At 36.2% G+C, this 22,897-nt stretch overlaps 1 protein-coding gene across 2 annotated transcripts in view; it reads right to left on the reverse strand.

Annotated features, from left to right (window-relative positions):
- kdm4c.L (lysine (K)-specific demethylase 4C L homeolog) overlaps nucleotides 1-22,897 on the reverse strand; it is a 121,954-nt gene that overhangs the window by 24,141 nt on the left and 74,916 nt on the right. For both annotated transcript variants that reach the window (XM_018258140.2, XM_018258113.2), the window contains exons 10-17: nucleotides 22,605-22,834; nucleotides 17,662-18,005; nucleotides 15,432-15,558; nucleotides 12,641-12,816; nucleotides 11,730-11,943; nucleotides 11,127-11,203; nucleotides 5,465-5,520; nucleotides 3,211-3,319 (exon numbers count right to left, since the gene is read on the reverse strand). In XM_018258140.2, coding sequence (XP_018113629.1) covers nucleotides 3,211-3,319; nucleotides 5,465-5,520; nucleotides 11,127-11,203; nucleotides 11,730-11,943; nucleotides 12,641-12,816; nucleotides 15,432-15,558; nucleotides 17,662-18,005; nucleotides 22,605-22,834 — 1,333 coding nt within the window. The remainder of the gene's footprint in view (nucleotides 1-3,210; nucleotides 3,320-5,464; nucleotides 5,521-11,126; nucleotides 11,204-11,729; nucleotides 11,944-12,640; nucleotides 12,817-15,431; nucleotides 15,559-17,661; nucleotides 18,006-22,604; nucleotides 22,835-22,897) is intronic.

Raw genomic sequence — 22,897 nt, forward strand, 5'->3', positions numbered from 1 at the left:
GAGGCCCACATAACAGAGAAACCCCTAATATACCCAGTATAACAGTTACCTGTTTCTTCAAAAAGTATGAATAAATGTTATTTTCTATGCTGAAATGTAGCTGTTTAACAGTTCTATTTCTGCATCATTCAAAATCCTGGCAGGGAATGAGGGAATAAAACACAGATGTTACAAATTGTAACAACTTTTCCACAGCTTACAGACAGCATGCAGGAACTACATAACCCACAATGCAGTTCACTGTGATGTTCCTTTCCTTATTGAAATCACGTGTGCAAGTAATTGTGGGATTTGGAGGATGCAAGCGGAGGACAGCTGGCTGCTGATACCAGCTCAGCAAAGTAGTCAGACAGATCAGCAGGATAGCAGGGGGCTAGGCTTAGAAAACTGTTTCAAAACATTAAAAATCATGAAAAGTATGCATATTTTTTCATTGATGTATATTGAAAAATTGCTTGAAATTATGCTTACTTCTGAAAAAGCTTAAGTTATGTTTTTGTAGAGTTCCACTTTAATTATTTAAAAAGTAAAAACTTCTCTTGACTGTTGGCAGGGAAACGTGCTGTCATTAGTGCATGGAAAGATGGAATCGCAAATACCCTTGTGCCATAATGCTAAATATCATTTGTTTGTTCTTTTTCAGTCAGAGTATTTCTCTCTTCTTCTATCACAGCTAAATTAATCAGAGTTCCTCAGGCTGCAGTGTAGTAAATTGAAGTGAATCTTTCAGGTTAAGTTTAATTGCTCATGCTTTATGTCTAAAAGAGTGTTCTTTATGAATAGAGACAGATGATTTGATAAAGAGTGTATATACATATATTTTTTTCTTTTTCTCTCTCTCTTTTCAGTACTTCAGTACAACACATTTCATGTTGTTTTCAGTTTTTTTCACACACCCACAATTGCAGCTTTGGCTTAACACACCACTATTATGGTCTGTGTAATTGTGTCTTTTTTCTAACGGAGCCCACCATATACAGTTTTCCCCATGTAAGTTTAAGATCTGGTGCCTAGAATATTTACATGAAAACTTCATTACTGTTGCACAAGCTGAAAAGCAGAAACTGTAATTTTATTGCCACGGAAAAGAGACCTTTTAAATGGTAACTACAACCTTTGCTCATAAATTGGATAGGACACAGAGGTAAAACCACTTAAGCTTTCAATTTGATTTAAAGAAGGAAATTTACCTTGCCCTGAATCTGTTGTAAAAGAATATAAATATCTTAATAAATACCTGCCAGCACTAAATGTAGTTCACAACATACCTTTACAATGTTTATAGGCCTTTACACTTTTCTTCCAGTCTAAAGCATATAAAATGAAAAAAACTAAGTTGTGTTCCTCAGTATAATTAAAGAGAAAAATATATCTTACTTATAACTAGTTCATATTTTACTGTCTAGGAGAAGATACATGAAAAATAAGAAGATGCAATTTGTATTACTTCTCTGAACATTTCCGAATGTAAACATGAATTAGAGCTACCATTCTGCTTGCCCCTTAAAGCATAAAGGGTTATTTATGACAGGGTTACAGGCTACATTGCCACTGTCCAACTGCAGTCACATTCTACCTCATTTACTAAAATGCTAGGCACTGTTTTCTAGTTATTGGATTAGACTTCCAAATGAACTTACCAGTATACACCCAGAACAATAAAAAATATGTATAACCCCCCCAAACCATATATTTTTGGAAAGCACACATTCTACTGAAACTAAGATGGGTACCCATGCCTTTCTGCTCCAAACTACTGAGTCGCAAGGCTTTCCCAAAATTGGCGATTTGGTGAAATATCTGAAAATTGCCTCAAAGCTTCAACTTTCCAGCATTGTATCGCCCATGTATCATTACACACCAAGAAAAAGCACCCTAAATATGATTGCCTATGGTCCTCCAAACAGTTTGATGGCCATTGTGCATAAGTTTACCAAAGTAACTGGCATTTAGAGGCTACAAAATGAAGTAGGCACATAAAAATAGTCCTGTGGGTCACTTCAGCTGATGAAAAAAACATACTGACTGCATTTTTTTGTGGGGTAAACACACATGAAAATATATTTACCCCCCAAAGCCATATATTTTTGGAAAGTACACATTCTACTGAATCTAAAATCGGTACCCATGCCTTTCTGCTCCAAACTAGTCGAAAGGATTTCCCAAAATTGGCGGTTTTGGTGAAATACCTTAAAATTGCCTCAAAGCTTCAATTTCCCAGCATCGTATGCTAATCAAAGCGTAGGGATTGAATATCAGCCAGTGTCGCCGTAGCCTTAAAAATAAGTTGCAGTCCAGATGCTCAGGTCGATCAGTCTAAAAAATCCTTGCTCCTGACTTGTGCAGCATATAAACAATGAGTGAACCAGGGTGCAAAATGGCTAAACTACCACATTATGCTGTGAGAAAACAAATCATAAAACAAAGCATAAGCCTAACTAGCTGGCCATAGATGCACAGATTTTTATAAGATCTTTTCATTATCGTTAGAACAAGCTTATCTTGAAAAGATCATTTAAATGTACAATTTATCCATCAGCTAAAAAGACCATTTCAAGCGATTTTGTCTAGTTGAAGGAAAACGGAGGGTAGCTGTCTGCTTGGCCCTGCAAACAATTGGACAATAGATAGATTTCACTGCGACCAATGAAATTTTTCCAACCTGCCCGATCAATTTTTGACCGATGTCGGACGAAAAATCGTTAGATGAACAATCGTTTGATTCCCACTAACCTCATGATAATTTGACAGATTGATTGGATTACACTTAAATGGGGTGTTCATCAAAGAAAAATGCATCTATGGGGACCTTAAGGCTTCCTTAGAACTGTGTCACCTATTTACTGTCATTGAGTTTTTTTTTTACTATTTCTGTTTTATAAAACAGACAATATGGAAGTTCCCATTTACATAAGATGTGTGAAAAAAGCACAGTCTCACAGATTCAAAAAAATAAAGGATATATTTGTACCGTTACTTTCTATTTCTAAAATATTTATTAAAATATTTATTGTAAAACTATTTACATGTGGGAATGGATTTTTATCTGAAGGAATAGTAATTGCTGCTACCAAAACAAATTCACATCAAATTGCACATGTATGAGCCACAAAGCAATCTTATATACATCTTTTTATATTGACTCACATTCCAGTTTATCAAACAGGTTAGTTTTTTTAATCCTCAACAGGAATTCATTTCCATACTTACCAGTTTTAACCTTTCAAGTGGAATCGTAGAGGTATCTATTTCAGATCTTTCTGTCAGATTTAGAAATTTGACTTCTGGAACAGCAATAGCACATATTACATGTGCCCACCTACAAATGCAAAGATATATCTGTATTAGATATAAGTGATGCTATGTTACATGGCCCAGCCAGGAATGTTCATTAATGATCAGGTTTCCATCAATATAGGTGCAAAAGTTGTGTGGGGGAAAAAAATGCACCGAAATACACCAAACATCACCACTTAAATGCAATTAACTTTGCACACACTGCTATTTATATTTGTCCCACAGATTTAATGGGTTACACTAGGTTTGACGTCGTGTAAAGTAATCGCACAATTGACTTGTTACCCAAATTTTCTGAAAAAGGCAGCTGAAAGAGACAGCAATCTCAAAAGTAGGGCAATGTTTCGAGGGAGCCTTGGTGTGGAGATTTATTGGGAGCACACACAGACTACCTACACATCTGGGAAGAGAATTGATCCAAAGGAACATGATTTCTGAATCAAATCATGGCTGCCATTAGGAGCTTCTAACTTTGCCTGCTCCCACGAAGAGCAAGCCCCGCCTCCTCACTCTGGAAGATCAGGCATCAGCAAAGCTGAGGCAACAGGCTGATGGTTTTTATATGGGTTTATCTTTTCACTTTTATTCAGGCAGGTTTGGGGAGGCTTAATCATGGAAAGAATGAGAAACCACACACAAATATTAATTAGTGCTGGGGCTATAGTCTCATGCTCATGTCCGACTGCTTTACTCTCCAATTACTTTTTGGCAAGATACCTCATTTGTGACAAGTTTGTCTCTGCTGAATAGGTTAAAAAAAAAAGTATCAGCTGTGAAAATCATTTCTGAAATCAAGTGGGTAGATGCCATTAGTGACAAACAGTGTGTTGCAACAACTTGTGGCATAATGCAGAGGCTGTTTGCCAAAGAACAGGTGACAATACATGACACACTAGCACTGCCTGAAAATAGGGGTAGGTATTTATAATAGCCCTAAATTAACATTGATACACTTTTTAAGACAGTAAATGCTGCCACTCAGCCCTCCCAGAACAAGCAGGCATCTTATTGGCCTGTGTAGGAGAACTCTGGAGGGAATATCAAACAGATATTTATAGGAAAAGTTTGAAAAATCCACTGATTTAGAACTACATAGGCATGCTGATGTAGTCCTGGTCCAATTGCAGTTGGTTGGTGTTCCTGACTCTCACCATCATTTTGTTGTTATTAAATTCTTACACTAATGATCCGTAATAAGCCCATTCCAACAGAGCAACTATAATGCTTGGTCTAGCACAGCTATTTCTCTGAACGTAACCCATAACAATTGTTATACTATTGGTATGGTTCTGGAAACTTGCTATGCAGAAAGTTCAGAATTACGTAAAGGCCATTTCCCATAGAAAATAAATTTTTGCCTCTTTAACCATAACTATTACCCATGTATGTACGTTTAAAGGTCAAAACCAGAAATCGAATATACTCTCTAAAACAGAGAGGTGATTTTTTTTCTCTCAAAAGCGAAAACCTTACACATTCATTATTTGCCACAATTTTATGGTTCTTTGACAAAACCAAAAAGATTAAGTAATCGTGAGGTTCGTTTAGGACTAATGAAGAAAATACGCTAGGGTATGATAAGGTTCCTGCAGACATTGACAAAGGAGTTTCATTAGCTCAAATAAGTGCCTGACATAGCACATCACAAAAGAAATGTGCATTTTGCAAGTAAACAATATATGCTCCTTTAGAAAAGTCTGAACAGGGTATTGCGGCATTTGAAAAGCATTAGCTTCCCAAGTTGTTTTATATGTGTACTAAACATTTAGAAGCATAGAAATGCTAGAATGTAGAAAAGAGAAAAAAACAGTCCAATAACACTGGAAATAAGTTTCAATAGTGCTACAGAAATAAACAAGTACATAAAATATGTGGTTTCATGGATGCACATGCATCAGTTCAAGTTACAGGAACCAGTATAGACAGAAATACATGCCAAGAGATCATATGAAGACCAAACTGTAGACAAAGCTTCTATTTATCATCATTGTCATTGTTATTTATATAGCACCAATACACCTGCTCCAGAGGAGCTTACAACCTAGGGTCCCTGTCACAATTACACACAGTTGGGTTGAGAGAGTGGGGAAATTATGCTCTCCACACTAATATTTTTGTGAGATTGTGATGAAGTCCACAAAACTAAACATGGCAGAATAAGACTTACTTATCATCAGTTGTTTGCTTTAATGCACCTCCTCTCAAGTTGCAAAGGCAGCATTCCTAAAGGAAAAAAGGCAAATGAATGATTAACACATGAATAATCACAAGTGCAGTATGCCATCAGCATGCTTTGCACTGAATAGCAAATTTTCTCTGTTCATTATTTTAAGTGCGATAAAATTGTTTTCTAATGGTTCTTCTACAAAACATCAGTTAAAAGAATTCCAATAAGAACAATTCTCTGAGTATTTAAAAAAAATATTACAAATTCTGCACATTTATTTGATATCCAATAGAATCAGTTTCCCTATGTAAGTGAGCTCACAAATGACATTGGACAGCCCATAATAATGCATTTTCCTTTCTCTCTATGCCAAGATACCATGCAGGAGGCAATATAATGCTGTAATGGCATATTATACAGGCAACTGGCAAATACAGGAAACATGTAAATAGGGGATATTTTGTACAGGTATTGCATCCGTTATCCGGAAACCTGTTCAGAATTACAAGAAGCCCATCTCCCATAGACTCCACGTTATCCAAATAATACAGATTTTTATAACCTACTTATTTTTTCTCTCTAATAAAAAAACAGAACCTTATACTTGATCCCAAATAAGATATAATAAATCCTTATTGGAGGCAAAGCCAGTCTATTGGGTTTATTTAATGTTTTTTTTGTTTTGTTTTTTATGATTTTATAGTCCTTAAGGTATGAAGTTCCAAATAACGGAAAGATCCCTTATCCGGAAAACCCCAGGTCTCAAGAGTTCTGGATAAAGGGTCCCATACCTGTATATAGAAAGTAGGTGCTTCCACAAAGACATGGGGGCAAATTCACTAAGATGCGAAGTTGCGCCAGGCGCAACTTCACCGCACTTCGCCGCACTTCGCCAGGCGTAGTTTCGCCAGCGGTTCGCAAATTCACTAAAATCCGAAGTTGCGCACAGGGGTAGCGTAAGGTTGCGGAGTTGCGCTAGCGTTGTTTCGCTATATAAAGCGAAGTTGCGCTAGCGAAGGCTAATTTGCATACGGCGCGAAATTCAAATTTCAATGGAGGAACACGTATCTGCACTACAAATGCCTAGAAAACCTTCAAATCTGCAAATAAAAATTTTATTTTGCCCTACACATGTGCCCACTGTCTAGGTAAGTTGCCATGAGTCAGGAAATGTAGGGGGGAGGAAGGGGAGCCCCAAAAAATTTTCGATCTTTTTCAGCCTATCACCCGTCATGTAGAAAACACGCCAGCGTTTTTTGGGACTTAGAAAAAATGTTGACTTTTTTTGAAACAATCCCTATCTACTCTATTGCGCTTCGCCAGGTCTGAGGTGGCGAAGGAAGTCTAGCGTAAAAGGTAGCGTTCGCTACATTGCGCAAGTTAGTGAATTTGCGTAGTTTCGTCGCTAGCGAAGATTCGTCTGGCTTAAAGTTGCGAAGTAACACTAGCGAAACTACGCCAGCGTTCGTTAGTGAATTTGCGCCGTAGCGAAAATGGCCAACGCTAGCGAATTAACACTAGCGTTCGGCGCTTCGCGCTTTAGTGAATTTGCCCCCATATGGTTCTTAAATAATTCAATTCCTAGCATGCTTATATTAATGTGTAAAATACTAGATAGCCCAGTAACCAAATATTTTGGGAGCTATGTCTTCTGTAAAAGGAAAGTGGCCAGGACAGAATGATTGTTGCTGGGACACAGTAGCAACATTAAGATAATAGAAAGCTATGGCCTAGCAAAATTATAGTTAGCCGATTGTGTATTTTCCCTTCTCACAAATATTAACATTATAATAAAATATTATGCAGAGTGTTATTCTGGGACACATTCCAATAAGTCTATGCTTTTTATTATTTGTTTTTGTTTTTTTTTTGTTTTTATTAATGCTTTCACTGTTCAGCAATCAGCAGCTATCCAGTCTGGAATTTTAGCAGCTATCTACTTTATCTACTTGTTAGGGCCCAAACTAACTTAGTAACTTAGTAACCAGGGACTGGCCTGACAGAGAGACTGGTATCTGAATAGGAGAGTACCAGAATATTAAGGCAAGTAATACAAAATAACAAAACCTTAGCTCACAGAGCAAAGTTTCTTTTGGTTCCTGGGGACAGCAAAATGGAAAGGGTCAGAAGAACTCAGCAGATAATTCAAAAACTATACAAAATGAAGACCAATTGACAAGTTGCTTAGGAAGGCAGATTCTATAACCGTAACAAAAATAAACTACCCCTTAAACAACAGAGAGTTAAGCGGTCTTTTTAACTTTCAGCAAAATGTACCTCTAGTTTTATCCACTATCACTTTGGTTGTTCATACAAGACATTTTAATCAAATATTTTGCAGTGGAGCTACATTGTGATTTTCTTTAACAACCCTAATAATAATGGTATATAAGTGTGTAGGAGTTTTGATAATCCATATATATATCAAAGTGGTGACAGAAAGTTATCTAAAATTAATTCTACTTCCCATATATTTCTACATACAACTTGCCTTTTGCATCATATCATTTCAAAAGGTTCTAATCGAATATAATACATTTTAGTGAATATGACGAGGCACTTTAGAACACATCAGTTAAGAACAAGTAATACTCTTGAAATTAACCAGTTTTTCAAAGAGCATCACATGTGAAGTGGACTTCTCTGTATCTGAAAAAATCTACCATGAATTTACTAACCGATATGGCCGTAACCAACATAATGTACAGTGATCTGTAATTATGTTGAAATATGAAATATCGCTCCTATTGCAAATAAAGAATTTTTTAATTTTTTAAAAAATAAGATACTTCTGCTGTTGTGCCAGTCATACCTGCTGTTTGCCGTTTAGGGTTAATTAGTAAAGCCCGAGACAAACTAATGCCTTTTATTCTCATTTCCAGGGATGTTAGCATTAAAAGTTGTAGATTTGTCTGCTTCCAGAAGTCTGGCCACAGACATGATGTCATCCAGCCTGCTGAGAATTAACACTCGACTGCTGAATACAGCTAAAAAATGTAGAAAGCTGAAACTCTTGAGCTGTTAATAGATCCCCATACTATAATTTTCCCTTGCATCAAGACTTGATTAACTCTTTAATATGACCATTGCGATGGAGAAAATGACTGAAGGAAATAAATGTGCAAACTTCTACAGCACATAGAGATTTTTTGTGGATTATTCATATTTGTGCAGTATGATAATGGCTTTAACAAATTATCGGACCTCAACACAAAGCAACAAACTTTTGCCCTTGCAAACCATGAGCATGCAAACCATGAGCTGGCTTTCAATGCACATGCTAATGTTGAGTGATCAGAGAGCAGAAGTGAAGCAGCCATAAATAATGGCCATCAACTCCACTGCTCAGTTCTGCCTATGGGTATGGAGAGGAAATTAAATTCTTGGGAGCCTGGTTGTGGCAGCTGGGGAGAGAGGCCTGGCAGGTGCCTCTTGGTCTGTAAATGAAAAGTAATGCCTTGTTGCATACACTTGGGGGCAGATTTACTAAGGGTCGAAGTGAATTTTCGAATTTAAAAATTTCGAACTAATTTTTGGGTACTTCGACCATCGAATAGGCCTAAATTTGACTTCGATTAGAAGTAAAAAAGTTCACTTTGAAAATCAAAGTACTGTCTCTTTAAAAAAAGTTAGACTTTGGCACTTGGCCATCCTAAACCTGACGAATTGCTATGTTAGCCTATGGGGACCTCCTAGTACCCATAGCCAACATTTGGCTAAGTCTTTAGAAGTCGAAGGGAAATCGTTCAATCGATCGATGAAATGTTCGATTCAAAGAATTTCATCATACGATCGAACGTTCAACCGAAAACGGCCAAATTCGATAAAAAAAAAAAACTTTGACTTCGACATTTGAAGTCGAAGTAATCCAATTCAATGGTCGAATTTTGAAGTTTTTTCCACTTCAAAATTCGACCCTTGATAAATCTGCCCCTTAAAGGACCTAAACAAAGGGGAAGGGTACGTGTGCTTATGAATGTTAACTATAAGGAATATCTTGATATATAATGCAATATAAGTCTCAATGTATATGGGGGCCTAAAGTATTGCTTTTAAATTACAGCAAAACACCAGCCAAATGCTTGAATAACATTTTTCTAAATTAAAGAAATATTCATTTTTAGCAACTTTTTATAATATGTTAATTAAAAACAAGTGCAATTGAATGCAGTATGAAACCACACTTGTCTGTCCCTAGCTATTCTTTTTCGCTGCTGGTCCTGAATATTTGTATCATTGAAATAATGGGTCTGCTGCAGCCAAGACTCAATTTCCCCACAATGTTTTACGTAATTGTGTTATACTCCTACTTTACAAGTACTATAATCACAGAACATGCAAACCATTGTCTTGGCTGGAGAAGAGCTCACTCTCACTACATTGTTTCAACGATACATGTACTTAGGAGCAGCAGTGCAGGGAATCGCAATGGACATACAAATATTGCTTTTATCAGCACAAATAACTATGAAAGCATTTAAACAGTTGAGCAAATTAAATAAAGCCTTTTTGCATGAAGAATATTTTTTATAATAATACATACAATTGTATGATTCCAAATCGAAACACTAGTATTATAAGTTCAGGCCTGTATGTTCACAGGGACTTTTTTAATGGCTTGAGGGACCAATAAATAGGCCTAGCACTTTTGCATTTTAAGAAACTCTGTACTGTTAAAAAATGAGTCCTCACACACAACTATAAGCCACAGGTGATGGTAGGCCTCTGTAGAATACAATGATTAATTGGTCAATGTGTAGTTTATGTATGCTGTACAAGACAGAAGTGCATTTTTATATAAAAAAAAAACAAAAAACAATGGGTGTGTATGTGGGTGTGTGTATATATATATATATATATATATATATATATATATATATATATATATATATATATATATATATATATATATATATATATATATATATATAAAGGAATGGTGCACTCCGTAGACAAAATTAATACCTGGGTGCCAGCATTGGAAATAAGCAGTAAAAAAGGATTGCAGCACTCACAGGGTTTTAGGGAAAAAACAAAAAATGTTTTATTATTAAGCCTCAACGTTTCGATCTTCGTCAGGAGTTTGTTTGTTTTTGCTCCTGACGAAGATCCCTGTGGGGGATCGAAACGTTGAGGCTTAATAATAAAACATTTTTTGTTTTTTCACTAAAACCCTGTGAGTGCCGCAATCCTTTTTCACTATATATATATATATATATATATATATATAATGTTTTACACACTGTATAAATAGCCCCAACAAATAATTAAAATTGTGTATGAACATGTTTATTGAAAACAGATTTCAATTGCATTATGTACGCTTCAAACAAACAAAAGCAGAAGCACTACCTCTGTGCTGCCACGTACAAACCAGCCCCCGGAAGGCAGTTAAACTCAAAGAAACGTCTTTAGCATGGAGCACCAGTAGGACTAACTCTTAACAATAGTCCTTTATTAATTTCATTAAAATTAAGGAGACTTCAGGAACATATGAAAAAAGTCTGATAGCCCATGCATTATATAAGGGGGAAAAAATCTGTTTTAATTCTAAAAAATTCTCTTACCAATAATCCTAGGTATTCAGTTAGTTCCTGCCTGTCACGCTTCGTCTCTGTTACACTGTCATGCTCAGAAGCTAAAAATAAATGATGCAACTTACTGCTGTCCAAACTCCAATTCTACATCGAGCACACATCCATCCATCATGAATTTCATGGGAAGGAACACCATAACAACCTATAATGTGAGAATTCCGTTAATTAATGAATTCTGCCCCTTTTGGTGTCCGGATTTTCAAGAAACGCAGCGGTGTATGGAGTAGAAATAAGACAAACTTAAAGAGAAAATAACAAGTGTCCTTGACATTTTCAGAAACACATTTCACGTTTATTTATTTATTTTTTTTGCTTGATAAATACATTTACACAAAAAAGAAAAATCAAATATATGCCAAATGACAGCACACATCTGTTGTTTTGCTGTTTCTAATTGTGTCAGTACACAAAATTACTTTATAGCACCACGCCAATCAAACAAGGGTTTGCAGCCACACAAACCTCACAATCCACAAATCATTGCACTGGTGGTACAGTGATAGGAAAAGTTTACTCCATTTATTGAGACCAACTGTGCATCAATGTTTCAGGTGGCGCAACCCTCCCTGCACCATCCTAAAGATAAATTACATGGCCCAAGCAACAACCATCTTAATGGTATGAATCATAAAGATTCACAGAACAAATTAAAGAGACAATAAACTTACTTGAATGAACCTGGACAAAACACTTTGCACAGGTAACTAACTGACTTCTCTCATCATCTTTACTGAAGCTTTTTTGAGATGAATGTTGTTTTTTGCCTTTCTTGTCTGTAAAGCACATTTCTGGGATGAGACACTTTGTTTTTGAGTAAGACGAAATTATACTATTTGATAAATCATCCCAGGAAGCCTGAACATCATCGTTGTAGGTTTCTGACTGCAACATAAAAATGCATAAAATCTATGATAAAAAGAAATTACATAGTAATCTTAACTGTATACATACACAAACACATATATTTTCACACACACACATAAATATGTGTGTAAATGTAATAAAATGTAGCAAAATAGAGACATAGGTTTTGTGCCCAGTAAGCCTTATTTAATTTCATATGTGTGTCAAAGTACAAGCAGTATCTTACCTCTAGCAGCACTCCCAATTATTTTATTTTTTTTGTCCAAAGGCAATGCAAACAATAAGCAAAATAAAAACTGCCATTCTGACTTTCAGTCAAATGGCTTTTTTGTGAAGTCTATAATCTCAAGTTTAGACGCAAGTGCACACCGCTGCTACAGCAGATTCCATTACAAATATTTTAAATATACCAGTGCTATTTAGAATAAATTAATATCACAGTTGTCCTCAAGGATCAATTTGTGCCTGTTGAATCTGGTAATCTAGCACCTGAAATCCATTTGGTTGTTACATTCATATTTGGTATTTGTTTTACCTGTAGTCAGCCCATTACAAAGTTGCTTTGAGAGTTACTGCACAAATTTGTCTGGTGTTTGTAAATAAGCCTAACAGAGTATAATTATGTATTTTGAATGGAGGTTGTAAATAGACATATTGTAGTATTCCTATTCAAGAAGAGACCAGGCATCTCTGTTACTACATATTTATTGCTTACCTTGTAATAAGGCAAGAAGAGAGTGCATATGGCACAGTACGGCTTCATTCCTGAAACGGATTGGTTGTAAGCTTTTTCAGCAGCAAAACTTTGAGACTTAGTCTGCCAAAGGTAAAAAAGTGGTTTTGCCCATGATTCTGTTTCTGTAACATCATTATCCATACTTTCTGACAATTCTACAAAATAAAAGGAAATTAGGATACATCTTTTAAAATTTACTGTGTGCAAAAAATGGTTAGTCTCCTGAAAAAATATGTTTTGCAAAGGAACTCCCCTTTTTCATACAAGTATAAATAAATCAAAGGGTTGTTTTGTTTGTTCTTAGATACTACTTAGAAAATTGGATCCGATTGACTTTGAAGGCATCTTCTGAAATCTGGTGTAACAGAGCAATGGAAACACATACAGTCTTTTGGGAACCTTGTGAGAAGTTGAATCTAATTTTCAAAGTAGAAGTTGAAATAAAACTGCAGCAGACCTGAGTCATATTGAATACAGCAGTGTAAAATTTTTATAAATGTCACTTTAAATGTAGCATTTTCTATTTACTAATAATTATGTCAATTTTGAATTTTGTACTCCCCACAAAAGCTCTGATGCTACTAAATACATATATTGATGCAGAATGAATACTAAAGATGTGTTTAGCGTTTCTCCATTTTGAAAATGTTTGACAGGAGAAGCGTTTAACAATAATGGCAAGGTTACTCAACTGAAAGCCAATATTAATAGAGACCACAGGGGGAAAGTTGCAGGCACACATATTTCTTGACAACTGTGGAGACATCCTGGTGTGGTTAGATTATGCCACATGGGGAAATTTGATGTTAAGGCAATTGAAATTAAAATCTAGAAACACTACAGCAGATTTCTTTCCTTCTAACTCTATAATCATCACATTAACTTTCCTCAGTTTTGCCCAAAAAAATGCAACACATAGGGCAATAAACTTAAGATTGGGGGATATCAATGATGCCTAAGAAGAATGACCTTATGCAAGTAGTATAGTTGCAACAGTTATCACCTGAAAGTGTACATCCAAGATGTCAGATGGTTCTAGCATGGAAATATGGCACATTGAAATTGAAGCCCTGCCTAAAAGAATATATTTTAAGAAGAGGCTAATCCTATATTAAGAACTGCCACTAGGCAAAAGGAAGGCTTTACATTATTACCTGTGATTAGGGTAGGATTGTAGCTGTGTTATCAGAACACACTAAAAAAATATTATTTGTATTTTAAACTTGAACAAATTTTATTTCCAACGCCAACTAGGCCATTAATATTCATCTGGTAAATGTATTTGTATATTGAAAACAGAATGAAAGCCACTTTTACCTGCATCCCCTCAAGGCATGCATAGATTACAATGATATGGATCACAGTCTATAACTTTTTTCTATGAGAGTTATTTAAATGCAAGCTGAGCTATGTGAGACAGAACTACTGGGCTGAGATTATAAATGTAAGGTATCCTCAAATAAATTACATCCTAAAAATGGTTATATCAGTTATGTGACGGATGAGCAGACAACTCACACTGAGTAAATTAATTGCAAACCCTGTGATAAACAGAATTGAAATTTGAGCTGAAGATAATGAAATTGCATGCATATTTCTCCTCAGTGTTTCTCTTAGGCTTAAAGATACTATAGTATGTTCCAGTAATTGTGCAGGGTGATTGTGCTACAAATGAATATTACCATCACACCTACAACTTCTGACTTAAATTTGTCTCATGGCACCCACTAAAGCTCTCTCATTTTAACTGTGATGTATTAAAGAAAGCAGCATACAGTGTTATTATAAATAGCCACTGTAACTTTTTTTATACACTGCACAAAATACATATACTGTATGACAATGTTAAAAGAACACTGTACAATGGATTTTTAAAATATGACACTGGCAGAATTTATCACTATAACATTTATAGTTGAAAAATAGCGGTGTTCTGAAGCAAAAGGTAAAATGCTACATTTTTCTTCAGTCCTGTGTCACTACAGCTCCAACAATGCGAAGTGACTCACCTAGTTTGGATAAATTACCAAATGCACCCAATGCACCCAATAATGGCCAAATAAGTATGATTCAAATTAATTTGTTGTGTGCCTCTTCCATGGTTCAAAGTGCCATTCAGTAAACTGGATTTTTTTTTAAGAAAAGTGGGCATTAATTAAGGAGGCTGCTGACTGTCAATGCTAAACAAAAGAGCTGGCCACACTTTAGAAACATACTGTGGACCCAAAGTGAAAATTCCTAGCCTTAACTATATTTTGTATTTCATTGTTTATGAGTGAGTTTAGTAGACTAAATTAAAAACTTTACCCATGTATCAGTGTGTTTTCACCTGGGACAAGGTGCGTAGGTAAACATGTTTAGAGCAATAAAAATCTTCCTTTGCCACAACAAAGCCTATAAGTCATACTATTTTGAACAGCATAATGGAACCCCAATTGCTGCATGTACTCTCTTGCTGCTGTAACAGTTTATGTTCTTCTGAGAAGGCTTTCCACAAGATGTTGTAACATAGTTAGTGAGATTTGTTTCTATTCAGCAACAATAGAATTAAAATTTTTGACAAATCAGGCCCTGCTCACAATAGGTATTCAATTTCCTCCCATGTATTCAGATGGGTTGAGATCTCTGCAGGTAAATCAAGTTCTTCCCCTCCCACTTTGATTTCAGCCATGCCCAAATTTTTGCATCAAAGAGAAGCATTGTTCTTTTTTACACAAATCATATGACTAAACCGATATGATAATCATCGGACTAAACACAACTGAATTACCTCCATCACTTATGGCATCTTCTTTTAGCACTATAATCGCAGACCCACATGGAGGAGTGCTCAGCGGAAGTCTTCTGCTCTTGGTGGTCTGTTTCAGTTTCCCACTCTTTTCTAACACATGCGTACCCTGTTAATTTCAAAAGTGAATTGGGTGTGGAACAATCACATGCTACCTGAACTACTGATATTCCCCCCTATCTATTACAGACTTCAGATGGGGAGGGAATTTAAGCAGACTACATATATAAAGACATGTTAATAATAATAATAATAATTATGCCTTTTATCTGTCAGCAATAGCCTAATCAGCTAGAATTGAAGTAATGGCAGCACAAGGTTTTCTTTTTTGTGCATCTATTTACTGCACCTGAATATATCTTAATAGGATTTTATCAACCTAATGTGGCACATGGATTATCTAATCATGGATTATCGAATGTGGCACATGGATTGATCTTGGCCGAGAATCAGCCTTTACACAGAATTCGGCATGAAAACGTAAAAGTTTGCATTTCGTTGCTGAAATCTGCCACCTGGCCCAATGCAATGGTTCCGGGTGCAGACGAACAAAGAAACAAATTCCACTTTAGGGTCTGGGATCAGCAGTCATGTGGCATTAGTCACAAGGCAGATTTATAAATTTTGGGAGTAAAAAAAAACAAAAACAAAGTATGTGATTTTTTAATATTCAAAAAAATTTTTTTCAAAACTCTCGAGCACTATCATTTTTAAGGAGAAAAATCTGAATAATTTTGGTTGCATTTTGTCACAGGAAAACAGTGGCTCGCAAAAACATATTCAAAGAGGCTTAAAAAATCAAGAAAAAGTTGTTTGAAATCATATCGACAATTTTTATTCCTTGACAGTTACCATTGACTTCTACAGCAACTCATACATTTTTGAGGTTGCTGATACAGGTATAGGATCCCTTATCCGGAAACCCAATATCCAGAAAGCTCCGAATTACGGAATGGTTGTCTCCCATAGACTCCATGTTATCCAAATAATCCAAATTTTTTAAAATGATTTCCTTTTTCTCTGTAATAATAAAACAGTAGCTTGTACTTGATCCAAACTAAGATATAATTAATCCTTATTGGAAGTAAAACCAGTCTATTGGGTTTATTTAATGTATAAATGAATTTCTAGTAGATTTAAGGCAAATTACGGAAAGATCCGTTATCCGGAAAACCCCAGGTCCCGAGCATTCTGGATAACAGCTCCCATACCTGTATTCAAATAAACAATTATTCATGTTGGGTTGATTTGCTTTTTCTCCATAATAAAGGCTGCCATAAATATAAGTTGATGGAGAACAGTGCTGTTGGTTTATAATATGCTTGCATGATTTTATCAACCTAAAAGTAAAAGACCCTTTATCTCAAAAACCCCAGGTCCCAAACTTTCTGTATCATAAATTTCATGAGTGTACTGATTTTCTTGAGTGACTTGACTGTGGTTGCTTCAGATTTCATATTAATCACATGAGGATAAAAAGAGACTGGAAGACTTAACAGATCAGAATATAATGAAGGGGATGTGGCTCCTGTCACTTCTTATTGCCCAATGTCCACCAGATAAAACAATGGGGATAACAAGCACAGCTCTTTTATAGTTTTGAGTGACTAACCATGGTCCTGTGAGATTTCACACAAGTCACCCAAAAAAGTAAAGGCTTAATGCTAAACTCTAAATGAGTTATCTCTAAAATTATGTTTTAAGAATTAATTTGTGTGGTCGGTGATGCATGAAAAGTAATTGTAAACAAAGGATTTATATAACTATAACTTATCCTACAAGTTTTTCAGGTAAAAACCTGAATCCATATAAAATGTGAAGTATTTACAGGCACTGCAATAGCAAATCTGAAAAAGCATGAGTATGATTCATAACAAAAATGTCCAAATATTTTTTACATTGATTTGAAGAGATGATGAGTGCTGTACATATATGCATGTGATAGCAAGCTTGTCATAGATGATGCTCACCGTAACCCAATGATTAATGCTGATAGTGTTTAATTTTTACAAGTACAGCAGACTGGCTGTCAGAGCCGTACAATCAAATCTATCTTGCTTTATAATGATTAATGCTCTGTCCGTTTCAGTAAATGAGCAAGTATAATATCATCTCTAAAACATTAATGAGGTTAGGCTTATACTCTTATAGATCTACTAACAGCTGCTCAACAGGAATGAAAATAAATAAAACAAAAATGATTAGTTCTTACACACTGACTGGAGATTTCAGAGGCCTGTTTCTCATCATTAATCATATTAGGAACTTCTCCAGGTTCAAGGCCATTTTCAGCAATATCAAGGTCACTGGATTCTTCTTCACTGGAATTGCTAATTGTGTCGTCTTTCTCTGTACTCTCAAGCACCGAGGGATGATAGTTTTCTGAATTCTGATATAATGCATTTTCAGTCTTCTCCTCTTTATGTCTGTCCTCTTGCATTTTCAGATCATCAAAAGTGCCAGACGATTCCTCTGAACCCAAAGAAGCCAAATTGAGGTTACCGTCACCATTTTGTTCTTGATTTACTACCTGATCTTGAAGACTGGATTCAGAACCTGTTGACCACAAAAATGATTATTAATACACATCAAAAAGATGCAGCTTGCAGCACAGCTTCACAACCAACAGTATTTTGGACTGGACAGTATAATTATATGGTAAGTAAAGTGCTTTGTATTTTGTTGTTGTTTTTGTGTTTAACAGAAATGTGACATTTAACTCAAATATGTTCCAGTTTCTAGGAAAGACTTGTTATGTTTTGGGTAGCCGAGGATGAGGAGAGTATAACAGTGCTTTATTAGCAGGCTCTCATGCAACCATTACACAACAGTAACTTTAACTTTTAAGCTGTCAGGAAGTATGCACAGTATAAGTCTGGGCACAGTGACATCTACAAGCCATTTCTATAAACACCACATATTACCCCTATAGTAGGAAAGCATTTGGGCAAATGTAATAAACAACAACAATGCATCTTAAAGCAATAATTTACATTCACATCACATAGTCCTGGGTCCATGCAGGTAGTTTTCTGATTCTCTCAGTACGCCTTATACGTTCACTTTCTTCAGGCCAATTGCAGTTGACATCAGGAGTAGGAAAATGTACTTCATCGAATGGAGCTTATCCAAAGTCATATCTAACAGGAGCAAAACAACTTGCATTCCATATGCGTCCATCAGACAGTTCATATGTGTATGGTCCTCGCTGGCGTCTCACTTCAAGTGGTGTGGTAAATTTAGATTGTTCTTGTTTCAGTATTCATGGTTTCTTAATTCTGACTAAAGATCCAGGCTGAAAGTGTACTTCTCTTGCACCACATTTTCTGAAGTATAAGCCTTGCATTTGGCTTGGTATCATTGGTAGCAGTAGATGATTTCACAATGTTTAGCAGTTAGGCAGATTAAAAAAAAAAACTAAAAGGTTGAACTTGATGGACATGTGTCTTTTTTTCAACCTTACTTACTATGTTACTATGTATTTTGTAGGCACAGTATTTTGTTTAAGTTTGATGTCTGCAACATGTAACTTAGTGCGCATCTGCCATGTAATAATTCAGCTGGAGATGATTGGGTTGTTGCATGGCGCGTTGCTCTGTAGTTATGTAGGAACTCTGTTGTAAATACTTTCCATGATTTCCCAGTAAGATTTGCCGTCGGTAGTGCTTCTTTCAGACTTCTGTTGAATCGCTCGATTTCTCCATTTGCTTGTGGGTAATACACTGAAGATTTCCTATGCACAATATTCCTCTCTCTCAGAAAGGATTCAAACTCATATGAGACAAACTGTGGTCCGTTGTCTGATATTAACTCCTTTGGAGAAACATATGCAATGTCAGGCCATTTACTGTAATACTCTATCAAGGTTATAGCAAATCTGCAGTCTATAGGAGCATCTGCAAAAGGACAGACAATATCATTAGCAAGTTTTTCCCATGCTGAATCAGGAAATGGTACTGATTCTACAGCTGGTCTCAACTTAACTTTGTGTACAAAGTTCTTTGCACAACCCAGTGAAGTGTTGCTTTGTGGTAAAATTTTAGACACTGGCTGTGTGGCAGGCACTGGTGCTGTAGTAATGAGACAATCAACCAATTGTAAGTTTTATTGCAGCAAAGAGATCCCTTCCAAGTATAGCAGTACCCTTATTCACAATATAAAAGTCACATTTTGCAGTATTTGATTCAAATTGTACAGTCACTGGCAAGCAACCAAGCACAGGGATTGGATCCTTTAAGTAACTGAAAGTTTCAAGGCAGGTGCAACAAGCAGATCTTTTGCAAAGTATTTCAAGAAAATATCCTTTGGTAGTGTAGAAACAGCTGAACCTGTATCAAGAATCGGGTTAATGGAGTGAACCTTGTCAGCAGAAGCAGTACTGACACTGACTGTGCATATAACTTGTCTGGAATAAATGTACCAGCTTTATCCACACTTAATAGTGTAACATTTGTAGTAGTGCCTCATGAACATCTTTAGCAGAAATAGATCTTAGCTTTTGCAGGACATGTAACATGATTTGCAGTGTGTTGTGTTGAACTACAGTGAAAGCAGTATTTTGTATTTGTATTTGCTGTATGGTTTTGCAGTGTAGGTGAATCCCTTTCCTTAGCACTGTATTTTGCCTGTGACTGTGCATTATTAGGCCACAGTGCTGAATTCACAATCTGTACATTCCCAGCAGTTTCCTGACTGAGAGTTTTAGTCTCTGCCACTGCTGTTCAAATTTGGCTAGCAACTGTAAGCCTTTGCAAGGGTTAAATCCTGCTCTAGGAGCAGTCTCTCTCTAATGTGAGGTGTGTTTGTTTTTTCCACTATTTGGTCTCTTAGCATTGTATCTGTTAGAGTCCCAAACTCACAGGTAACAACCAGCTCTCTCAAAGCTGCTACAAATTGTTCTGTGGATTCGCCATTACGTTGTCCACGTTGGCGGATTTTATATCTTTCAGCAACCACATTTACTCTTGGCACAAAAAAGTTCTTTATAGCAGTAAGAGCAGTTTCATAAGTATTATCAGGTAATGGTAATGTATAGAATATACACTGTCCCTCCGCTCCCAGGCAGTGAATAAGTAAAGCACACTTTCTAGCAGCGGAAATCTCCCCTTGGTCAGCAGCAATAATGTAATTTTCAAACATAGGGATCCAAACAGTAAAAGGTATGGTAGGCTCACCAGGGTTTTGAAGAAAAGGCACAGGCTGCTGCAGAGGTAGAAGAGCCATCTCGTCGTCAATTTGTTATGTTTTGTGTAGCCGATGATGAGGACAGTATAACAGTGCTTTATTAGCAGGCTCTCCTGCAGCCATTACACAACAGTAACTTTCACTTTTAAGCTGTCAGGAAGTATGCACAGTATAAGTCTGGGCACAGTGACATCTACAGGCCATTTCTGTAAACACCACATATTACCCCTATAGTAGGAAAGCCATTTGTATAAACACCACACTTCTTGTGTGACTAGGAAAGACTGCATGTGTGACAAGAGTATCACAATTCTACTATACAATATATTAAAGTAGAACTTCTGGGAATATTTGTGTACTACCCATTAAGGACAACTAAATACAAGCATTAGTTTGACTGTATTTTCTGTGGATTTGACTATTTCTTTTTTATAAAATCTGAGATACAGTAGCTATTACCGTGTTTTACAGCTCCAAGAAGGAATGATTTTGTGTTTTTGTGTTGAAAGAGAATTGTAAGGTATTATTGTGAGCTTCCATTTAAGATACTGTCATTTGCTTGCTTAGGTTTTGGTCAAATAGTAAAAGCCGAAGAATTATGAGAGGTCTGCTTACCCACCAAAGCACTACGCTTTGTCTCTTTCAAATACTTTTATTTCTTAAAAGGGAAAATATAGCCTACTTGTATACACTGTCTGCTATCAATTTTACTTGCACAGTAAATTATGTAGATCTTGTCCACAATACAAAAAAAAATATTTTGTGATTATTAGCACATACATATGAACAGACTGTGACATGCTGCTTGTGCCTGCACAATTAACCATGAAAGTAAGCAAACAATATTCTTTGACCATCCCTCATTTTTGATCTGCCTGGACCGCCAATGGGCCTGCCTGACAACCTCAACATGTCAAATCCCAGACGGATTCTACAATCTGACGGCTTTCTTTTGGAATCATTGTGATCATTTGGTCCAAGGGCCTGTGCAAGTTAAAGTGGATATATTGGGGAAAGATCTGCTTGCCTGGCAACTGCTTGGTCATAAGGAGGAGGATCTGTTATCTCTTGACACCAAAAGCTGCAGATTTGTCCAATCCATCTGTCCATCAGAAGCCTAATGGCAGTGTTTTCTGTTGTTATGACAGTATGTTTAGGAAAGTCTGATATTGCAGAGTCAACCTTTGGTTGTTTATTCCAAAACTTAGTATCTTCCTCTGGTACAGGATATGTGCTGTAAGACCTCTATTAGTGCTATACTATGATCATGCTGTGTCAGTGTTCTGCTGTACCACTTTAGCAATTGCTCTAATTGTAACCTCCTTAACCGAGTGTTTTTTGAGTGGAAATGTGGCTTCTAGTGAAACCTTAAGCACCCAATATACACCCAGTGATGTTATGGTGTCTGTGGACTTTTATTATCCTGCAGATTCCTCTTTAACACAAAAGTCTTCATCTCCGGGTTATAGGGTACAAAAGAATTGGAGGCAGAGGTAAAAAGCAGAAGCAGAGAAGGGAAGAGGACTTGGACTTGTGAATATGATTAAATACAGTATGGGATCCATTATCTGGAATCCAGTAAGCTCTCCCATAGACTTCATTTTATCCAAATAATTCAAATTTCTCTGTAATAATAAAACAGTACCTTGGACTTGATCCTAAGATAGAATTAATCCTTATTGGAAGCAAACCAGACTATTAGGTTTAGGTAATATTTAAATGATTTTCTAGTAGACTTAAAATATGATGATCCAAATTACAGAAAGATCCGTTATCTGGAAAAATGCAGGTTCCAAGCATTCTAGATAACATGTCTCATACCTGTAAATAGTTGCGATTTGTTTGCCAATGACCCATGAGTGCAGAACATTTTTTGCACATACACATATAAAACAAAATATCACAAGGCTCTTTTAGTTGAACATTCTAGTATATGATCCAACAAAAGCATTTATTCAAACTCTTGCTTACCTGAAGCCAGGATAGTATTCGATCCACTTTGATTCACATTCTTTGCTTTAATATTCATAGTACACCCAGTAGGTTTTTCTTTCTCTTCTAGCTCCACTGTTACTGTAGGTTGGTTATTGACCTTGAAGTCATCTGTAGCTTCACTAGCTATGATTTCTGCCCCTGGTACCACAGCTTTCTTGTTCTCTGCAGTCTTAAGCTTCTTAGAACGAGATCTAGTATGCTGAAGGCTGTAATGGAAGATACTGTTGTCAGATTAGAATGCCTGGCTAGGATAAGATAAAATGTCTTCC

The sequence above is a fragment of the Xenopus laevis genome, chromosome 1L, assembly GCF_017654675.1.
Source record: "Xenopus laevis strain J_2021 chromosome 1L, Xenopus_laevis_v10.1, whole genome shotgun sequence".
Lineage (NCBI taxonomy): Eukaryota > Metazoa > Chordata > Amphibia > Anura > Pipidae > Xenopus > Xenopus laevis.